This window comes from Puntigrus tetrazona, chromosome 11, assembly GCF_018831695.1.
Source record: "Puntigrus tetrazona isolate hp1 chromosome 11, ASM1883169v1, whole genome shotgun sequence".
Taxonomy (NCBI): Eukaryota; Metazoa; Chordata; class Actinopteri; order Cypriniformes; family Cyprinidae; genus Puntigrus; species Puntigrus tetrazona.
Window position 1 is genome coordinate 23680099 of NC_056709.1, and position 16513 is coordinate 23696611.

A 16513-nucleotide genomic window follows, 5' to 3' on the forward strand; every position below is an offset into this window, starting at 1 on the left:
ACAATCCAGAATTGCTTCAGAAGCCCTAAATATAATGGTGTGTGGGGTTGATATTTTACCTCGGATTTGCAGAAGATTCAGCTATTGAGTGGAAGGGAAACGAAAAAGCCGATGTTTGCTTCCCTCAAGTCACAAAAATCAGTCACCATGGTGATAAAGGAAGAACTATAAAGGAAGGACAGGATAGTAAAGAGAGAGAACAAGAGATGGGCGGAGAGTCTTTCAGTGGAAGCAGCTGTATCTCTTGTATGTGATGATTAAGACCTCCGTCTCCTGCAGTGGGGACAGTCAGGGCAGCAGCCCACAGGCCCCACTCACCATGGGTATGATAAGGAGGGCCGATCCTGTGGTGTAAAGACCTGCTGCCTCTGACCATGTCGGCCTCCCACTGGTCATGTTTGTGTCCTGGCTGCAAGAATCAACAATTCCTGGTAAGAAAAAAAGATGTATATGTAAGGAACAGAGGTGTACAAGAAATTGAGCAGAAGAAAAACTGAATCATTTACCCAGAAAGACAGACAGACGTCTAGGGAGATATGTAATGGTGGCTGAGCAAAATAAGTTTTATGAAGTTGGTCAGAATTAGCATTTTGCGGGTCTCGATGGAAAAACAACTTAAAACAGTTTTCTTTCCTTCCTTTCTTTTTGAATTTCTCTCATCTTCCCTGTTGGTATGTCCTGTTTGTTGCACGTTTAATACATCCAACACTTTCACTTAGGTCGTAAATATGTTTAATTCCTCTCCCCATGTGAAAAAGACCACAGATACTGTAGTCTGTATGTGGCTACACACACCCAACCGCAGCCACATAAACGGCATTGCCCAACCATGGTGACTAGAGGAGGAACTTGAAAAAAATGTGGCTAATTGTGAGTACAGAGCTGGGACTAATTAGAAACTGTGATCTGTTACTAATTCCAAATCACGTGACAAAAATTATACTTAGTGACATAATCCATTACATGAAACATTTTAGGTAATGTAATGAGACTACTTTGTGATTACTTTTTGCAGAAGTTGTTTATCATATTGATTTAAATAGGATAATCTCATACTGATATATAAAAAACCAAAAAGTAAGAAAATATCTTCCAGTTGTTGTAATTAAAAGTGCATTAAACATTAGGTTACTTCAAGATTTAGCAAAATGGGGTTTATAATTGAACTGCAGGGGCTTTGTGAATTGAATGAAAATTAACTGAATCATAAAAATGTAAAATTAAAGTAAGTCATTTTAGAGTAACATCAATCAAAATAACACCAGAGATAAGAGATAAAATAGTAATTTATTTACCTGCATGTCATGTGACCATTAATCAACTTTGACCAAGCAAATCCTTATTAAAAAATGCACCATAATTAGAGAAATTATCTTCAATGACTAAATGGCAGGTACAGAAAAGTACAATGCAAATGAAAATCTTGACTGTACTTGATGTATTGTAACATCAGTCACAGTTTATCTTCCTATAAGAGCTCTTTGCAAAATTGACCTTGTTTTTTTGTTTTGTTTTTGAAGCACCATATTCACTTTAAATTAATTTAACTGCACCATTACTAACGGTGACCTTGCAAACATAAATTTAATACCTGTATATCGCCCAGCTGTAATGTGCAAGACACTTTCGAAATGTAAAAATGCGTGGAAGCAAGCAAAAGCAATTTTTACCCTCTGTATATCTTCTAAGAAAGAAAATCAGAAAGATAAATCACACATAATCAATTTCCTCATTAACACGCCGTGGCTTCGAGAAACTCAAACAATGAGAAATGGAAAGGGCGTAAATGTTTTCTTATCGTGATTTGTGTCATATCTGGGGGAAAAAAATCATGCACATGCACTCTCATCATAAACAACCTACTGGCTTAAAAATAGAAGGAAAAAAATATCAGCCTCTGTTAGATATTTATGTCAGAGGATATTAAATGTCAGCGGGAAGTATGGAAGTTTTCTGATTCTTGTTCTTTTTTTTTTCTTTTTCTTTTGTACTTCTACTAGCATTAAGTGGAAAAAGTAGGAAGAATCTAACATTGGAAGTAGGGTGCTGACTAACTTTGTTCATTTTGCAGTATTTATTGGCATTTGTTTTTTGTTTTTGTCTTATTGTTTTAGTATGAGTTATGCCAGCTAATTTCTAGTAACTGCAATTTTAAGTCAGTAATTAAACAGGCAGGACCCTTTGTGGGGTTTGTTCGTCAATTTTAGGAGCTCTTAATCTCAAATTTGGCAAGCGGCAGACACTTATTTTGGCATGCTTCTTTGCAGGCTTCTCTGAAAGTAAAATCATTTCAAACTAATCAAACAAAAGAAGTTTGAAGATGATGATCAATATTCAATAGTCCGAAAATAAGGGTAATCATTATTGTAAGTCATAAAAATCTTTTATTTTCAAAGCATAATAATTTGTAAGGCATTTGTTGTTCATACATTGTGATATTGTTTTACATAGAACATATTCTCAAATAGCACATATTCTCTTTGCAGGCAAGTCTGTTCTAAAGCCAGTTTTGTATCGTCTCTGCCTGGGCAGCTATTTTCAATCATGCAATTAAAACACAGATATGCTTGAATGGGGGAAAAGAACAGGTTTTCACAGTGTTAGTGACCATCAAATTTTTTTTCTGTTTTTCTCTGACAGGGTACATTAAGGAGCAGCAGTCAGATCTCTCCTCAGGAGTTTCTGAGTGAGCTGAAAGGAGGCGCCACCGATGAGAGACTGTTTGCTTGTTTGGACTCCCTCAGAGTGTCACTCACCAGTAACCCAGTCAGGTACTTACTCAAAGAAGCAAAGTTTTACTGTTTCTCTTTGACTTTTTTTGCAGTATTTTTTTCTTTAGAAACCTGATCAGGTTAGACAAACACACTTTTAGTCTGTAAGGCATCAGCAAACTTTGGGTTGCATCTAAAACCTGACTAGCCAGCTTGAAATTGTAACTCGATTAGTACTCGAACACATAGTGAACTATCCAGCCTAGCCACCTACAACACCTGACCTCCGAAACTTGCCCATCGGTGTGTAACTCAGCAGTGAGCCCCATGATTTCAGACTAGAAGCAGCATTACACGCTGATATTCATTAATATGTATTACCGATTGCCACGTCGCCCCAGGTTTTCCCTCCTACCTCTTAATTGTTTGATGCCGTTTGCGACGAGCTCTCCTGCTGTTCGCCTGCATTTGTACTGCAAACATGACAGAGAGGCCTCTCCAGGAGGGTGAAGATGATAAACAAATTTTGAATAGTTTTCCTTTCTTTTTTTTTTTTTTTTTTAAATAGGCTTTACTTTTTTTCTTTTTTGTGACCATTAAAACCATTCTATTTTAACAGTGTAGTTTTAAGTACGGTTCACAGAGAGCCACATGCTGTGGGCGATGGTTGGAAGTGTACAATGACAGGAGACAAAGGTTGATATGAGAGGAAATGCATATTTCATTCTCATGACTGTTGATGTCATTCTGTTGTCCTTGGATAAATGTTTTATTGTAGCTTTTATAATTTTTGCAGACTGAGCTTTTTATTGATCTTTCGAAAATTGTAAGCATATATTAAAGCCTTTGTGTCTAAAGAAAGGCATTTTTTTTTTTTTTTATTTATTTTTTTATTTTAACTGTGCAATGCTGGGAGCTCCAGAATCATTTGCTTTATAATCTGAGCACAGACTTATAACAAGACTTTGTTTAATTTGTCTGTGAACGTGACCTTAGAAGTGCATTGCTTTAGGACACTCATTTTGTCCAGTGTCCTTTTCATCTGAAACATTTTCCTAATTCCAGTCACAAAAAAATCCAATAGATAAGTAGGTTAGAGAGCCCAGTGTGTGCGTGCAGATAAAGTTATTACAGGTGGTTAAATTTAATTTGACAGACCGTACTAAGCAGCGTGTCTAATTTCAAAGTCTATGGATGGAAAAATAAACCTCATCTGTGATGATGAGGAGAGAAAGGGAACGTCGAGAGCACGTTCGAGCAGAAGAGTCTGTGTTAAACTGTTTTCATCAGCACTGCATTCTTTATTGGCATAATTCATGAAATGTCATGATTTCTATTAGCACCCAAACGTCGTTCTGGCACATGCAGCTGTTCGTTATGGCCGTGAACGTCACGGGCGGAATGATCCACAATCGGAGAGCAATGGCTGACCTTGCGCGGAGAGTGTAGCCTGAACATTACTCACACCTGGCGCCTTATCATTTGTTCCTGTGCAAGGTGAAAACTTCTCCAAACAATTCAATCTTTTTTTAATTTGTGTTTTTGCCATTGTCTGGCTACAGTATGACACAAAGTTGTTTTATTTGGCTTCACTGATGAAAGCCTGCAGCATTGTACTTTTATAGGTCACTGTTGTAGGATGAATAAAGCCAAGATAAGGAGGAAACAAAGACTACAGTAAAAGTTGATTAATTGCTAAAAAGGTTCACTTGAGTGCATATGCTCAGTCAAGTGTAAATGCACAAAATGTAGACACTTTTTTTTTTTTCTCCCCTCTTCTCTCTTTTCATTAATACTAGATTAGTCTGTATTTTAGGTTGTGGGGACCTTGATGAGTATTTCACAGTGGGGGTGGGAATGTAGAGACTAATTCTTCTAATAGGTGACATGAATGATCCATGTAGCCTCATTACTGTGAACTTCTTTAGCTTCCACATGCTTTGCAATAAGAAGCAAGAGAGAAGGCCGTGACAATTCCCTAATGAAAATGGACATATGGTATTTTATCATAACTAGGATCCCCACAGGTCCCTCTAAGCGATTCCCAGTTGGAACGTCTGGATGTTGATATTCACATGCAGTCAAGGCTGATATTGGCCCACATTGGAAGTTATTTTACCATTATGACAGTTTCTTCTTTTCCTTAGAGGCTAAGAAAAATGGTCTCATTGCAAGATAGGTTGATGCTGCTTCATAATAATTTTGTCCAAGAAATGCGCAGTAAATTGGCACCCATATTGGCATTAGTCACTATTAATAGTGTTCAAATTTGTTGGCATCAGTTTCAAGTTTTATTTTTCCACAAATTTTATGCCAAAATTGAAGCTTTAGTTTGAACGTGGAAAATGGGTAAGATTCTATTACAGTATTTAATGCATTAGGTATCATAAATGACACATTACGCATTACACGCACAGAGATGCGTGTACAAAATAAACAAAAATAGTTTGTGCTAAATACAGTGTCACCTCTATGGAGCCCTGAAATGCAACCAACTAAATACAAAACTTTACTTTTTTATAAACCAAAAATTAGACTGATGTTATCGAGGTAAGGTAGCGTTTCATCCCGACAGAGCCAAACTGAGCGTTTAACCTGCGCCCACAAAGGTGACAATTGTACCTGACAATGTTTGATTCCGTCAGCTGACGTACAAGGTCCTTCATGTCAACAGAATGAGATGCTATACTCTGGGGAATCCACTCAGACTTCACCAAGGATCAAAAACATCACACATGGTGTTTTTAATAAATAAATTCGACTATTGTTTTCTTCAGAGTTCAGCTTGATATGTCTGGGATTCTTTGTAGCGATGGATTAAACACATCAATCATAGTGATTTAAGCTGAGTGCTGATGACATTTTGATAAATACTCTTTGTTTTATGTATCATCCTGTTGGCTGTTTTACTTGTCGAGTCGAGACAGTTCTATCTAGTTAGACAGTTCTAAGTTTAGTTTTAATTTCATAAAGATATTTTGTTGTCAGTAGGATGATTTGAGCACAGTTTTGCAGCAGTAGATGTGTGTGTGTGTGTGTGTGGTTGGTAATGATGAGCTTGATGAGTTTTGTGATCATGTGGGCGAGGCTGGCCATCTTTTGCTTGGCTGGCGTTTGATTTGTACTGTCATTCTCTCTCCTCCTCACATGGGGCATGAACACCAAGGATATGTAGGGGGCGTAATTTATACCCGTGCTTCCTCTTCTGCTCAGGCGAGGCGTCTGATTGGATGAGTGAGTGATGTTTCTATTACCTGTGTGCGCCATTGTGAGTGACATTGATTTTCACTCCTCCTTCACTCCTTTTTTTTGTGTCAGTTCAGGAGTTCATCCTACCATCACAGCAGAATGCTAAATGATTTTGAAAAGACACCTGTTCTGATTTAGCAGGCCTCATCGTGCTCCATTGACTGTGACTGGTTAAATATTGAACTGGATGACCTAAACAAGGACAGGGCATATAGTGGAAGGATGGTAAGCTTTTCATTTGGCTACTCCTTTAACAGCCTTGTCATCTTGCCATAGAGTTACTGCCATAGAACAATAGAACATGCTAAGAAATCTTTCTTTTCATTGTGAACTGTAGAGAAATTCTTGATGTCATTGTATCTTCGCCCATCATTCTTGCCTTCATTATAAAGCTTATTGTGATGACTAAGGCTGGGCATGTTCTGTGCAATTTCCACACAACTTAAGCAAGGTATCAACTCAAACTGTACGAGAAGATTGCATGCGATGTAATCGCAAAGATTTTTGTGCTCACACCATACATGTGAAATACATGGATTGCGATTGCACAGATGAAGACACCATATACGGACAATAGCAAGGGATATTTGATAAAATACTTTGTTGTTGTTTTTTTCACTACATATATCAGCAATAATAGATTTGTATTTACAAAATAAATTAAGGCAATACCCAGTACTACCCAGAATGTCTTAAAGCTCCTCTTAGAGAATATGTTTGGTTAATGCAGCGATGGAAGGCTCAGTCAGTTTTTTCTTTCACTTTTTTTGTCTCTTTTATCTTGATCTTATATCTTTTATCTGGATTCGAAAACTTCAAAGACATTATTCTCATGCAGCTTGCATATAGTTTGTGTGATAGTCTATTTACTGCCTTGTGTTGGTTTAAAACTTAAATATTTAGAATTTCGCGACATGTTTGTCTTTGTCCATCATTTTGCAATCAGTGATAATGATTCGCTGCACGAACTTGCTGAAATTAGGCTAGACTGTGTGTATTTTTTAGTGGCAAGATTGCACCCAACGACCCGCTCACCCCTCCCTTTAGAGAAGCTACAGCGGATGATATAGGATTAAGATGTAGTCTGAGACAGCGGAGATAGACAGCAATGAGCTTTCTTTAAAAAGGTAAATCAAGGAATTATATGTTATTAATTATTTAATAAATTTTATTGAAAATATTATTTCATTGTTAGTGTTGTATTCGCATAAACAACATAGTAACGGAACACGCTCTGTTTGTACTATTACTGTTACCGTACAAACATGATGGGAACTTCCATGTAAGGGAACGTATGTAGATGTAAATAGCTAATTCTAAGGTAATATAAGTTAAGTCTTTGTAGACCTCTGAAAAGAGTTACATATGTTATTTATCATTATATTGCATATATTGCTTCCTAAATATTACACACTGCACTTTTAGGTGAATGGTTTGGAATGTTCTTCATAGGTGACAGCTCCACATAAAGCACATAAAGTGATCACAACTGATTCCTGTAGACCTTAGTCAGGGACAGGGTAACACCATATTTCATTTTTGACCGAAATGAAAACAAAGCTGTGAGAGATAGACATGTGTTCATTGGATTGTACTGCTGTTTAACTACACACTGATTGTTCAGTTAATGAAATGTCTTTACAAAAAAAGGCAGCATAATTGCTACCTGCAGTTTTCAACTGCCTCTGTCTCAGGAATGTGCCTATGGTGCCTAAAAATGCTGTACAGTACGCTCACTAGGTTTTGAAACAGCTATTGATATCACATAAAAATCACAGTCCTTCCGTGTGCAACCATCAGCACTTTTCATCCTCTCTCTCTCTCTACACCCCCCTCCCTCTGTGTCTCTCACCCCTTTTTGGTTTTTTTTATTTTTTTTATTTCTCCCTCCTATTTATCCCAGTGTCAACTCTGGACAGATGTGCTCTTGTCCCGACATGTGTGGGGAGATGGAATATAAAGCATGTAATTTCCCTTGGGTCCAATAAAATGGGCTGCCAGTTCTCTCCAGGAACCGGGATAGGAAAAAAAAAAGTTTCTGCCCAAGTTATTTCAGAAAGAGAGTGAAAGCGTTTCTTTGGTGACTGGCCCACTCTGTCGCTGCATTTTCCGTTTCCTCTTTCTCTCTGCCATGTTTCTGAGAGACCCGTTAGTTTTATTCTCCATGATGGCTGAAAATGTGCAAGACACTTTGATGTAAGGGATAATAGGGGAGAGAAACAGACTTGAGAAGAGTGACAGCGAGTGAAAAAGAGTAAGATGAAAATAAAGTTGTCTACAAATTAATTTTTAATATAAGTGTTTTTTGTGTGTGAGGATAGATGGAAATAGTTATTTAATGAAAATATTTAAGGATGCAAAAATTTTTGGTAAACTTAAACTAATCAGTTTTTTTTGTTTCTTTAAAACCATTGGTTTTCCTGTGCAACTAATGGCCCTTCAAACCATTTTAAGCTCATTATGTATCAGGAACCCTTCTGGTCATTAATGTTCATCCACATTATTTGGTTCTGTTAGCAGTGTGTGATGGTCTCTTATTTTACTTTTTTTAGGGGACAAAAATCTAGTGAAAGATGATTTTACTTATAAGCATACATTTTTAACCAAAGCTTAACGTTTTAAGTTGTCATAGTTTAAATATTGATTGAAGCAGGGCCAGTCCCTGAGGGTCACATTTAATAGAATTTACAGGCTTCCCGCAGCCTAGAAAACCAGGGAATTTCAAGTGTGATTTCCAGGCTTGGGAAAGTCATGAAATGTATTCTTAAAAGGTCATGGAAAAGTCACAGGAACTTTTATAGTCGATAAACTTTTCTAGTTACTGTTCAAAAGTTTGGAGTTGTTTTTGAAACGTCTCATCAAAAACTGTTTTCGTTTAATCAAAATACAGTAAAAACAGTGATATTGTGAAATGTTAATAGAATGTAACATAATTTTTATATTTGAATACATTTTAAAATGTAGTCCTGATTTATTTCTTTGGTGGCAAATCATAATTTTTAGCGGCCATTACTCCAGTCTTCAGGGCCACATGATCTTTCAGAAATCATTTCTAACTCTTTCCTAAATGAATCCTTTCTTGTTTATCACTGATAGCTCACATATAACATGTTCTATGTGACATGTTAACATGTTTTTCGATATCCAGTAGGCAATCAGGATTTGAATGCTTGCTTTAAGTTGCCATTAGATCTCTGCTTTTTTGCCCTTCTCTCTTGTATAAACTGGTTTAATTACAAAACTGTGCAGATTAAAACTGTTTCAGCATGATACAACATGGCCTCCTCACACAGGCTTTTCCTTATTCATGCTGTCACTAACAGTTTGTCTAATAGACTGTTACAGAGTCTCACGTGGTTGTGTGCGGATTGCCACTCCAGTGCCTCGTCTCTCTGAATACAGCATCTTCGTTTTGGATGTAGACTGTACCGGTCAGAGCACTTGCTGGAAACACGGGTTCTGTCTCCAGTGAGCGTGTTTAGCTGTGCTGTTGCAGCGGAAGGCAGTGTGTTGGCTCAGTGACTGTTACTCTCCACAGAGCTCACCGTGTCTGTGGTTTCTCCCCAGAGACACAATGCCCGCGCTTTTCCCTCCAGCATCGGCCTGTGGTTCAGCCGGTCATGCCCCATCAAACTGTCCTCCATAGAGGAGACGAAGCACACTGTGCAGGTAGAGCGTTTGCCAATAAATCATCGCTGAGGCCACTAGTCTTTCTTTTTCTTAATGTATGTCTTGTTTGATTTTATTTAAATACATTTAATTGTTAAAGTTACAGTAAACACTTTTAAACACTGTTTTTTTTTTCTTTTTCGATTTTCAAAGAATCCAGAAAAAATTGTTAGTCTGTGAATTGTTTAAATACATTAATTTAGGGTGAACATAAGTCTTCTTTCAAAAAAAAAAAAGCCAACAAATACTTCTGTTACGGTCTGTTTATTTATATAAAGTGTGTAATTTATTTTCAGAGAATCTGTCTGGCTCTGGTTCTTTCTGTTTGTTTAATGCCAGCACTCCCCACACAAACACCTTCCTCATAAAACTCGTCTATTTCATAAATATTATACTTCATCCGTAAATAGTCCATAAATAAACAGTTCATCCACATGAAAATTCTGTCATCATATACACACATACTGAATATTGAATATAATGTAGCTAACAAGTTACCTTTGCGATCAGCGGAGTGGTTTGAATGACGTGAGGATGAGTAAATGATGACAGAATGTTTAATTTTCTTCACATTACATTGTATTGAATTAAATTGAAATAATGCCTAATTTAATTCTCTGACTGACAAACAATTATCATGGCAGCATTTTCTTAGCTCCAGGAAAGTAGATGTTCGCCTGTGTTGTTCATTTTTCTTCAGCTTATCAGTTGTTTCTTTCTGTTCTCTCAATTTTCTCGCCCCTCGCGACCCATTTCTGCTTGTGAATGCAGATCCCACACCTCCTCCTCTTAGGGGTCAGCCAATCTCTCACTCCTGATTTGGGCTAGCAGCTTTTGTTTTGACTTGTGTGCAGGGTTTTTTTTGCATCTATTATCAGGTTTTTCCTTTTCTCGGTCTCATCCTCGCCCTTACACTTTCTGTTGTTGCACAAGTTGCCCAAAGTAATTCCCACTTCTCTCGAATGAGGACTCGTACCCACAACCCTCACCTGCCCCCCTCAGAAACCCAACCCATGCATAGGCGTAGTCACGCATACACCCTTGCCCTCTTTTTTTCTTTTGCTGAGCCGAGGCGTTTGTGTAGGGGACATAATTATATTAAATGAAGGTGATAAATGGCACTGACAAACAGGTGGAAATTGGTTTTAGATATTGTATTAAAACTGACCTTCAGGTTTAAGGCTTTAGATTTGTTATTTTGTCAGACACACAATAGCAAGTGTCTCCGTGAGCCAAGTGGACAGGTTCTGAGCCTTGGCTTCGTGACATCTTTTGGAGAGCACAGCCAATAAAACAGCATCGGTTGGACACAAAGTTAGATCTGGCCTTTCTGCTGCCATATCTCTGCACCCTGATAACTCTTCTCTCTGCAGATCCTTCTTCCTATTCATCATCACTGACAAGGATTTCATTTTTTCTCTTACGAATGCTCCTGGCATGTTTCCTTCATCCTTGTTGTTTGAATCCAATCTTTTGTCCTCTAATTTGAGTCCTGCTTCAACCAGCGTAAATGACTTTTGCCTACCTTTTGATTGCCCGTCCATATAAGATGTATTTGTTTGTCTGATCAGAAGCAGTGAGATGTTTAAGCTGAAATGATTAATGATTTTAATTAAACAACTGATTGACAGAGATAGGGATGCACAGAGATGAAAGAAATGAGAAGATGAGAGGAGAGAATGTCATCCAGATAGTCCCAGAGAATTAATATAAAAATCCAGGCATAATTATCATATAAAAAAAAGTCTAGGTTGGATTTATTTATGACAGTCTGAGCTGTGAAGATCACTCTTTAGCGTCAAGACCTGAAAGGAGACTAGACTGGATAAAAAATATAGATTTTCTGAATAATTGCAAAGTTCGTTTAGACAACTTAATAACGAAAGACTCTTAAGAACACATTTTCATGAATAGTTGCAAAAGGCAAGTGTAATTTACATCACTGATGCGCAATCATATTTATACAGGGAGATTTCATGGGGGAAAATGCACCCATCTCAACAGTAAAGTGCAATTTGGAGTTGCATATGAAGTAGGATTGAGAGAGATACTGGTAGACACAATTAACTGGTAACGTCACTGCCACGTCATCGCCATTTTGGAAGGCATCCAGTGCACGCAGGTAATGTATGCAGTTCATCCCAAAATGGTGCTATGGTGACGTTACAACAGATACGAGCATTCAGACAACGTTTTTCATACTTTGCTGCACCCCGATGGAGTAAAAGCCTCCAGGTTTTCATCCAAAATTTCTTGGGGGACATGGGGGTAAGAGATTAATCACACGTTTTCATTTTGGGGTGGAGTAACCCTTTAACTCAAATGTGTATATATAACTCGCCATTTTAAAATAACAAGTGTAAAATAAATACATTAGTCACAGAGTACATTAGTTTTGTCACACAAAATGTTTTCGATACTTGTAAAAAAATTGTTTTTTATATAAAATTGTTTTATAAAAATAATGTTTTTAACTCACGTTAAAAAAAAACTTGTTCTTACAATAATTAAAACATCATAAACATCATGTCATAGCAAATGAATTCAAAGGCACAAAATACATATTCTTATTTGGTCCATAAAGTATACATCACTTTTCAACCTTTTGAACCAGAAAAAACCTCCAAAAGTTCCTCCAAGAAATGATTAAAATAACCTCTTCTTTCTTAATGATAGACATAATGAGTCATGTGCAACATGTCAACATCTCAAAAAACGGGTTCTTCATGATACTTTAATCTCATAAGGTTTATAATGCTTACATTTATCAGATTAAACAACAGGACCTCCTTGGAGAGAGTAGTTTTCAGCATGACAAACTGCGTTTCTCCCTTATCCAGGATATTCACTCCCACTTGCATCATCATCATCATAAAGTTCTTCTATAAAATCTGAGGAACACACACACACACACACACACACACACACACACACACACACACACACACACACACACACACACAAACAAAATGATTTCACATCCATTTATCAGATATCCATTTATCAAAGACAATTGTCAATCACAGAATGATAATAGTTTACCCAAAACTGCAGTTAAACCACTGTTAAACATAAAACAACAAAAAAAAATGAAAAACAGAACAAAAAAAAAAGATTTTTTTTTTTTTTGGGAGACAATAACTTTATTGTGCACTTTTGGTTTCACAACTTCACAGATTGTTTACATTCACATACAGCTGCATCACACACTGCATGAAAGGCGATATTGAAAATGGCATAATAGGAGCAATTTAAACTTTAACACTTTACCTTAAAAGTTATACTAGGATTTCAAGACTGGAGATTTTGATGTGTTTTGCAGTGTCTTATTTTATTTTATTTTTAAAACATGCCATGCAAAGAAAGAAAATTAATAAATTTTTTTGAGCGCATCGTGAAATAGATCTATAAAAGTCTTTATCCAATTATTGCAAGCAACTGGAAATAACATTGCGAGAGTTTGTCACTGCACTTTTGAACTATTTAAAGTCTTCAAAGTTTTGTTCGAAAGGAAAGCGGGTAGAAAAGGTTTAAGGAGAGAAAAAGACAGGAGAAAGCACCTACATTTCTTAGCATGCTGTAGCATCACTCGGTGTCACTTTTTTATTTTTTATACGATTGTGGAGAACTGACAGGAAAGTACCAGGAGAAAACGAATATGACCCAAGCCAGAGCACATCAGCTGTTTGTAAGTCAGGAGCAACACATTACCCTCTGAGCCACAGCTTTGACTCTCTGGTTTTTGAGTGCGAATAAATGCCTGGTGCTCATGTGTACCGTGTATGCACATGCATGCAAGTGTATTGATCCCTGTATGGTCCTCCAGGTCTCCCCACAGGCTTTTTTACAACTTAAAAACATTTTCCGTACCCCACTACTCCAAACCACAGGAACAGCTTCTTAGCCTTGGGGCTGCTATGCAGGGATGAGTGTTTGTTTGTGTATGTTACATATATTAACCCCTAGTCTTCCTCTTCAGAGTGTAATGCAGACAGGAAACGTTACAGAATCCGAAGCAGTTCATTTTCTGTTACGTACAGGTCACAAACCACATCCATCTTCTTCTAAATATTAGTGTGAATTTCACAAGAGCCGTAAATAATTAGTGTAGCTAATAATTAGCGTCACATAACTCCGAGACCTTTTAGGTTACTGTAAATAGTCATTTTATCATTCGGGCAAACTTTATTGCTCATCTGATATGTTGTGGGTGTGCTGACACTTGATCGTTCTCATTAAACGTGGTGGAATTTTTAATCAGCATAATGCATTAAAATTATATTCTGATCTGCTGTCACACCAAGGTCGGAAAATATTTCAGAATGCCTTCGCTATTTAGATTCTAGCAATTTGATTCCTCTCAACACCGCTCGTGTTTTATTGACGAGAGGTTGGCGTTCAGAGACAGCGCTATTGATCGAGCCAAACTTAAATTACCGCCCCGAGTTTAACTGATTAAGGCAGCTTCATGTTTGTGTCTTCTAGCCTCATCTCACCAGGGAGTTTTTCTTTCCTCTCGCTCTCTCGCTTTGATGGAATGACCATTCATGCTGCTTAGTGCCATGCTGAATACATTTAAGGACTAATTAGTTTTCATTTTTCACCAATTCATTTTTCACAGCTAGTTTTGCTTGGAAATAACTGGTTCAGACTCGTCTTTTAAAATGTGACACACTTTATCCACAGGTTTCTTTCATGCCATATATTGTAGCTTTTTCAACAAAGCACATACTCTTATTATATAGTCTTTTTATATATATGTAGTCTTTTTTTTCTTTCTCTGTGACACCTGTGATTTTGTCCTCTGCCTTTCAAGTCTGGTTTCCAAGCGGAAGTAGTTTCTGTGATCGATTTATATACGTGCCGAGGCTCTATAAAAATTCAGACCAATATACTCTCACCCTCATTCATTTTGGTTTGTGTGCATTTGAATAGGGTGGCAGTCTGGGAATAGACTACTGAATGTGAATGCTCAAAACCAAATGTGACTTTAGGTGAGCGCAGGCTTACATTTTCGCTTCTCATTTGCCATGGTGATTCTTTCTCCCTCAGCGTGCTCACTCTGATGCAAATCTTTTCTCTGCTCGCTCGCGTACAGGCTTTGCTAAATTGGCTCTTCTCAAAAAAACGCCTTCCTGTGGAAAGTACAGACTTCCCAGGGTGCACCGGGGGAGGCCCTCCGAACGGCTCCAGACAGGCCTATCAATCTGAATTTCTAATCCAGCCATTTCAGCCTTGTTTAGGGCCTCATTTGCCTGCAATTCAAATGTCAGCTTATTGAGTTTCTGGCCGCAGCGCACTCTCTCTCTCTCTCTCTCTCTCTCTCTCTCTCTCTCTCTCTCTCTCTTTCTGTCTTTCGCTCTTTCTCCTCTAGCCCACCGGCCCCCTGTATCCTTCCATAACTCAACGCTAAAGCATTTAGCGGCACTCACATGCCAGTGTGAAGTCTGACACAAGTCTGAAGTCTGAAGTTCGCTTGCTGCTTTGATGGAGAGTGCGCTGTTGTTCGTGCAAGCGCACGCATGGCTGAAATCAGTCATCGTTCTGTGGTCTGATTGCACTGGTTTTGATGTGTTTTCCTTTCTTGTGAGGAGAAAAAGGAACATTTACTTTTGCTGTTATATTCTAACAATGGTATATTTTTCAAGAATACATTTTTTTTCAACTTTGAAGAAATGTCAAATGTTATATATATGGCCATTAAGACTATTGAAGTGTAATTTGCATTTAAGTTGTACAAAAATTGTCCCCAAGGCAGGTTTGAGAACCGTTATCAGATTATTGTTTTTTTGTTGTTGTTTTTTTTTTTTTTTTTTTTTTTGCTGTTTTTAACTAAGTCTTGGTAGAGTCTTACCAACCTCAAAATCCTGAACAGTGTATATTAAAAACAGCTGAAAAATACTTTAAGAATTAAACCTTCAGATATTACTGCTACACATCGAGAGTCTTCAGAATTTGCTTAGAACTTAAAATAAGTTTTGATGCTTGTCATGTGTGCGATGTGTACAGTAAGGTATGCGCATGGACTTGTATCGATTTTCCTTCATTTATACCCCCGGCTCTCCCTGTGAGGCCATCATACTCATGTGCACAACTGCAGAGAACTGTCATGTCACTCACTTCCTCTCGGTCTGCCTCTCTTGTGTTCTCTCACTCTCTTTTTGGTCTTTGAAGGTTTTGTGCACAAGTTTAACAGTCCTTAGATTATTCATCTAGCATGGATTAGGAAGATGTTTGTAGAATCCTACAAAACACTGCAGCCCCCGTGAAATGTTGGTTTTAAGATGTTCCGGGTAAGAAACAATTGTCTGTCTGCCACGGGCAGCTGGCACCTGTGAATAATGGCCCATGTTTAAGATGGCAGACAGACAGTAATTTCATCAAAAGTGTGCATTGCTTTGGAGACAAACAGGAAATTGAGCTGGGAGTTTGTAATATGGCTTTGGTAGTGATGTTCTGTGGGCCTGTGTACCATGAGTTATGACTTTTTTTTTTTTTTTTTTTTGCTTTAATACTTCTGTCGGATTCCTAATGCAGCAGGAAACACAGAGACATGCACACACACTCCTCGACAGAAGTACAGAAGCACTCTTTGAAGCAAATATGAGTATGCTTCAGCTTGAGATCATTTGCTCGATAAGACTTTGATTTAATGCCATCTTGTTGAGTAATTTGTTAAATTTTTTTTCAATGGTTTCAGGTTATTAGCACTAATTTTGCATTAGCATTAATTAGATTTTTTCATTCCTTTAATCTCCCTACGGGCTTCACAAACCTCTCTCTCTCTCTCTCTCTCTCTCTCTGTCTCTCTCTCTCTCTCTCTCTCTCTCTCTCTCTCTCTCTCTCTCTGTCTCTGTGTCTCACTCTCTCTCTCTCTCTCTCTC

At 37.7% G+C, this 16513-nt stretch overlaps 1 protein-coding gene across 4 annotated transcripts in view; it reads left to right on the top strand.

The window, feature by feature from the left end:
• Nucleotides 1–16513, top strand: part of diaph3 (diaphanous-related formin 3) — a 250472-nt gene that overhangs the window by 53994 nt on the left and 179965 nt on the right. For all 4 annotated transcript variants that reach the window (XM_043251235.1, XM_043251238.1, XM_043251236.1 and 1 more), the window contains one exon: nucleotides 2641–2771. In XM_043251235.1, coding sequence (XP_043107170.1) covers nucleotides 2641–2771 — 131 coding nt within the window. The remainder of the gene's footprint in view (nucleotides 1–2640; nucleotides 2772–16513) is intronic.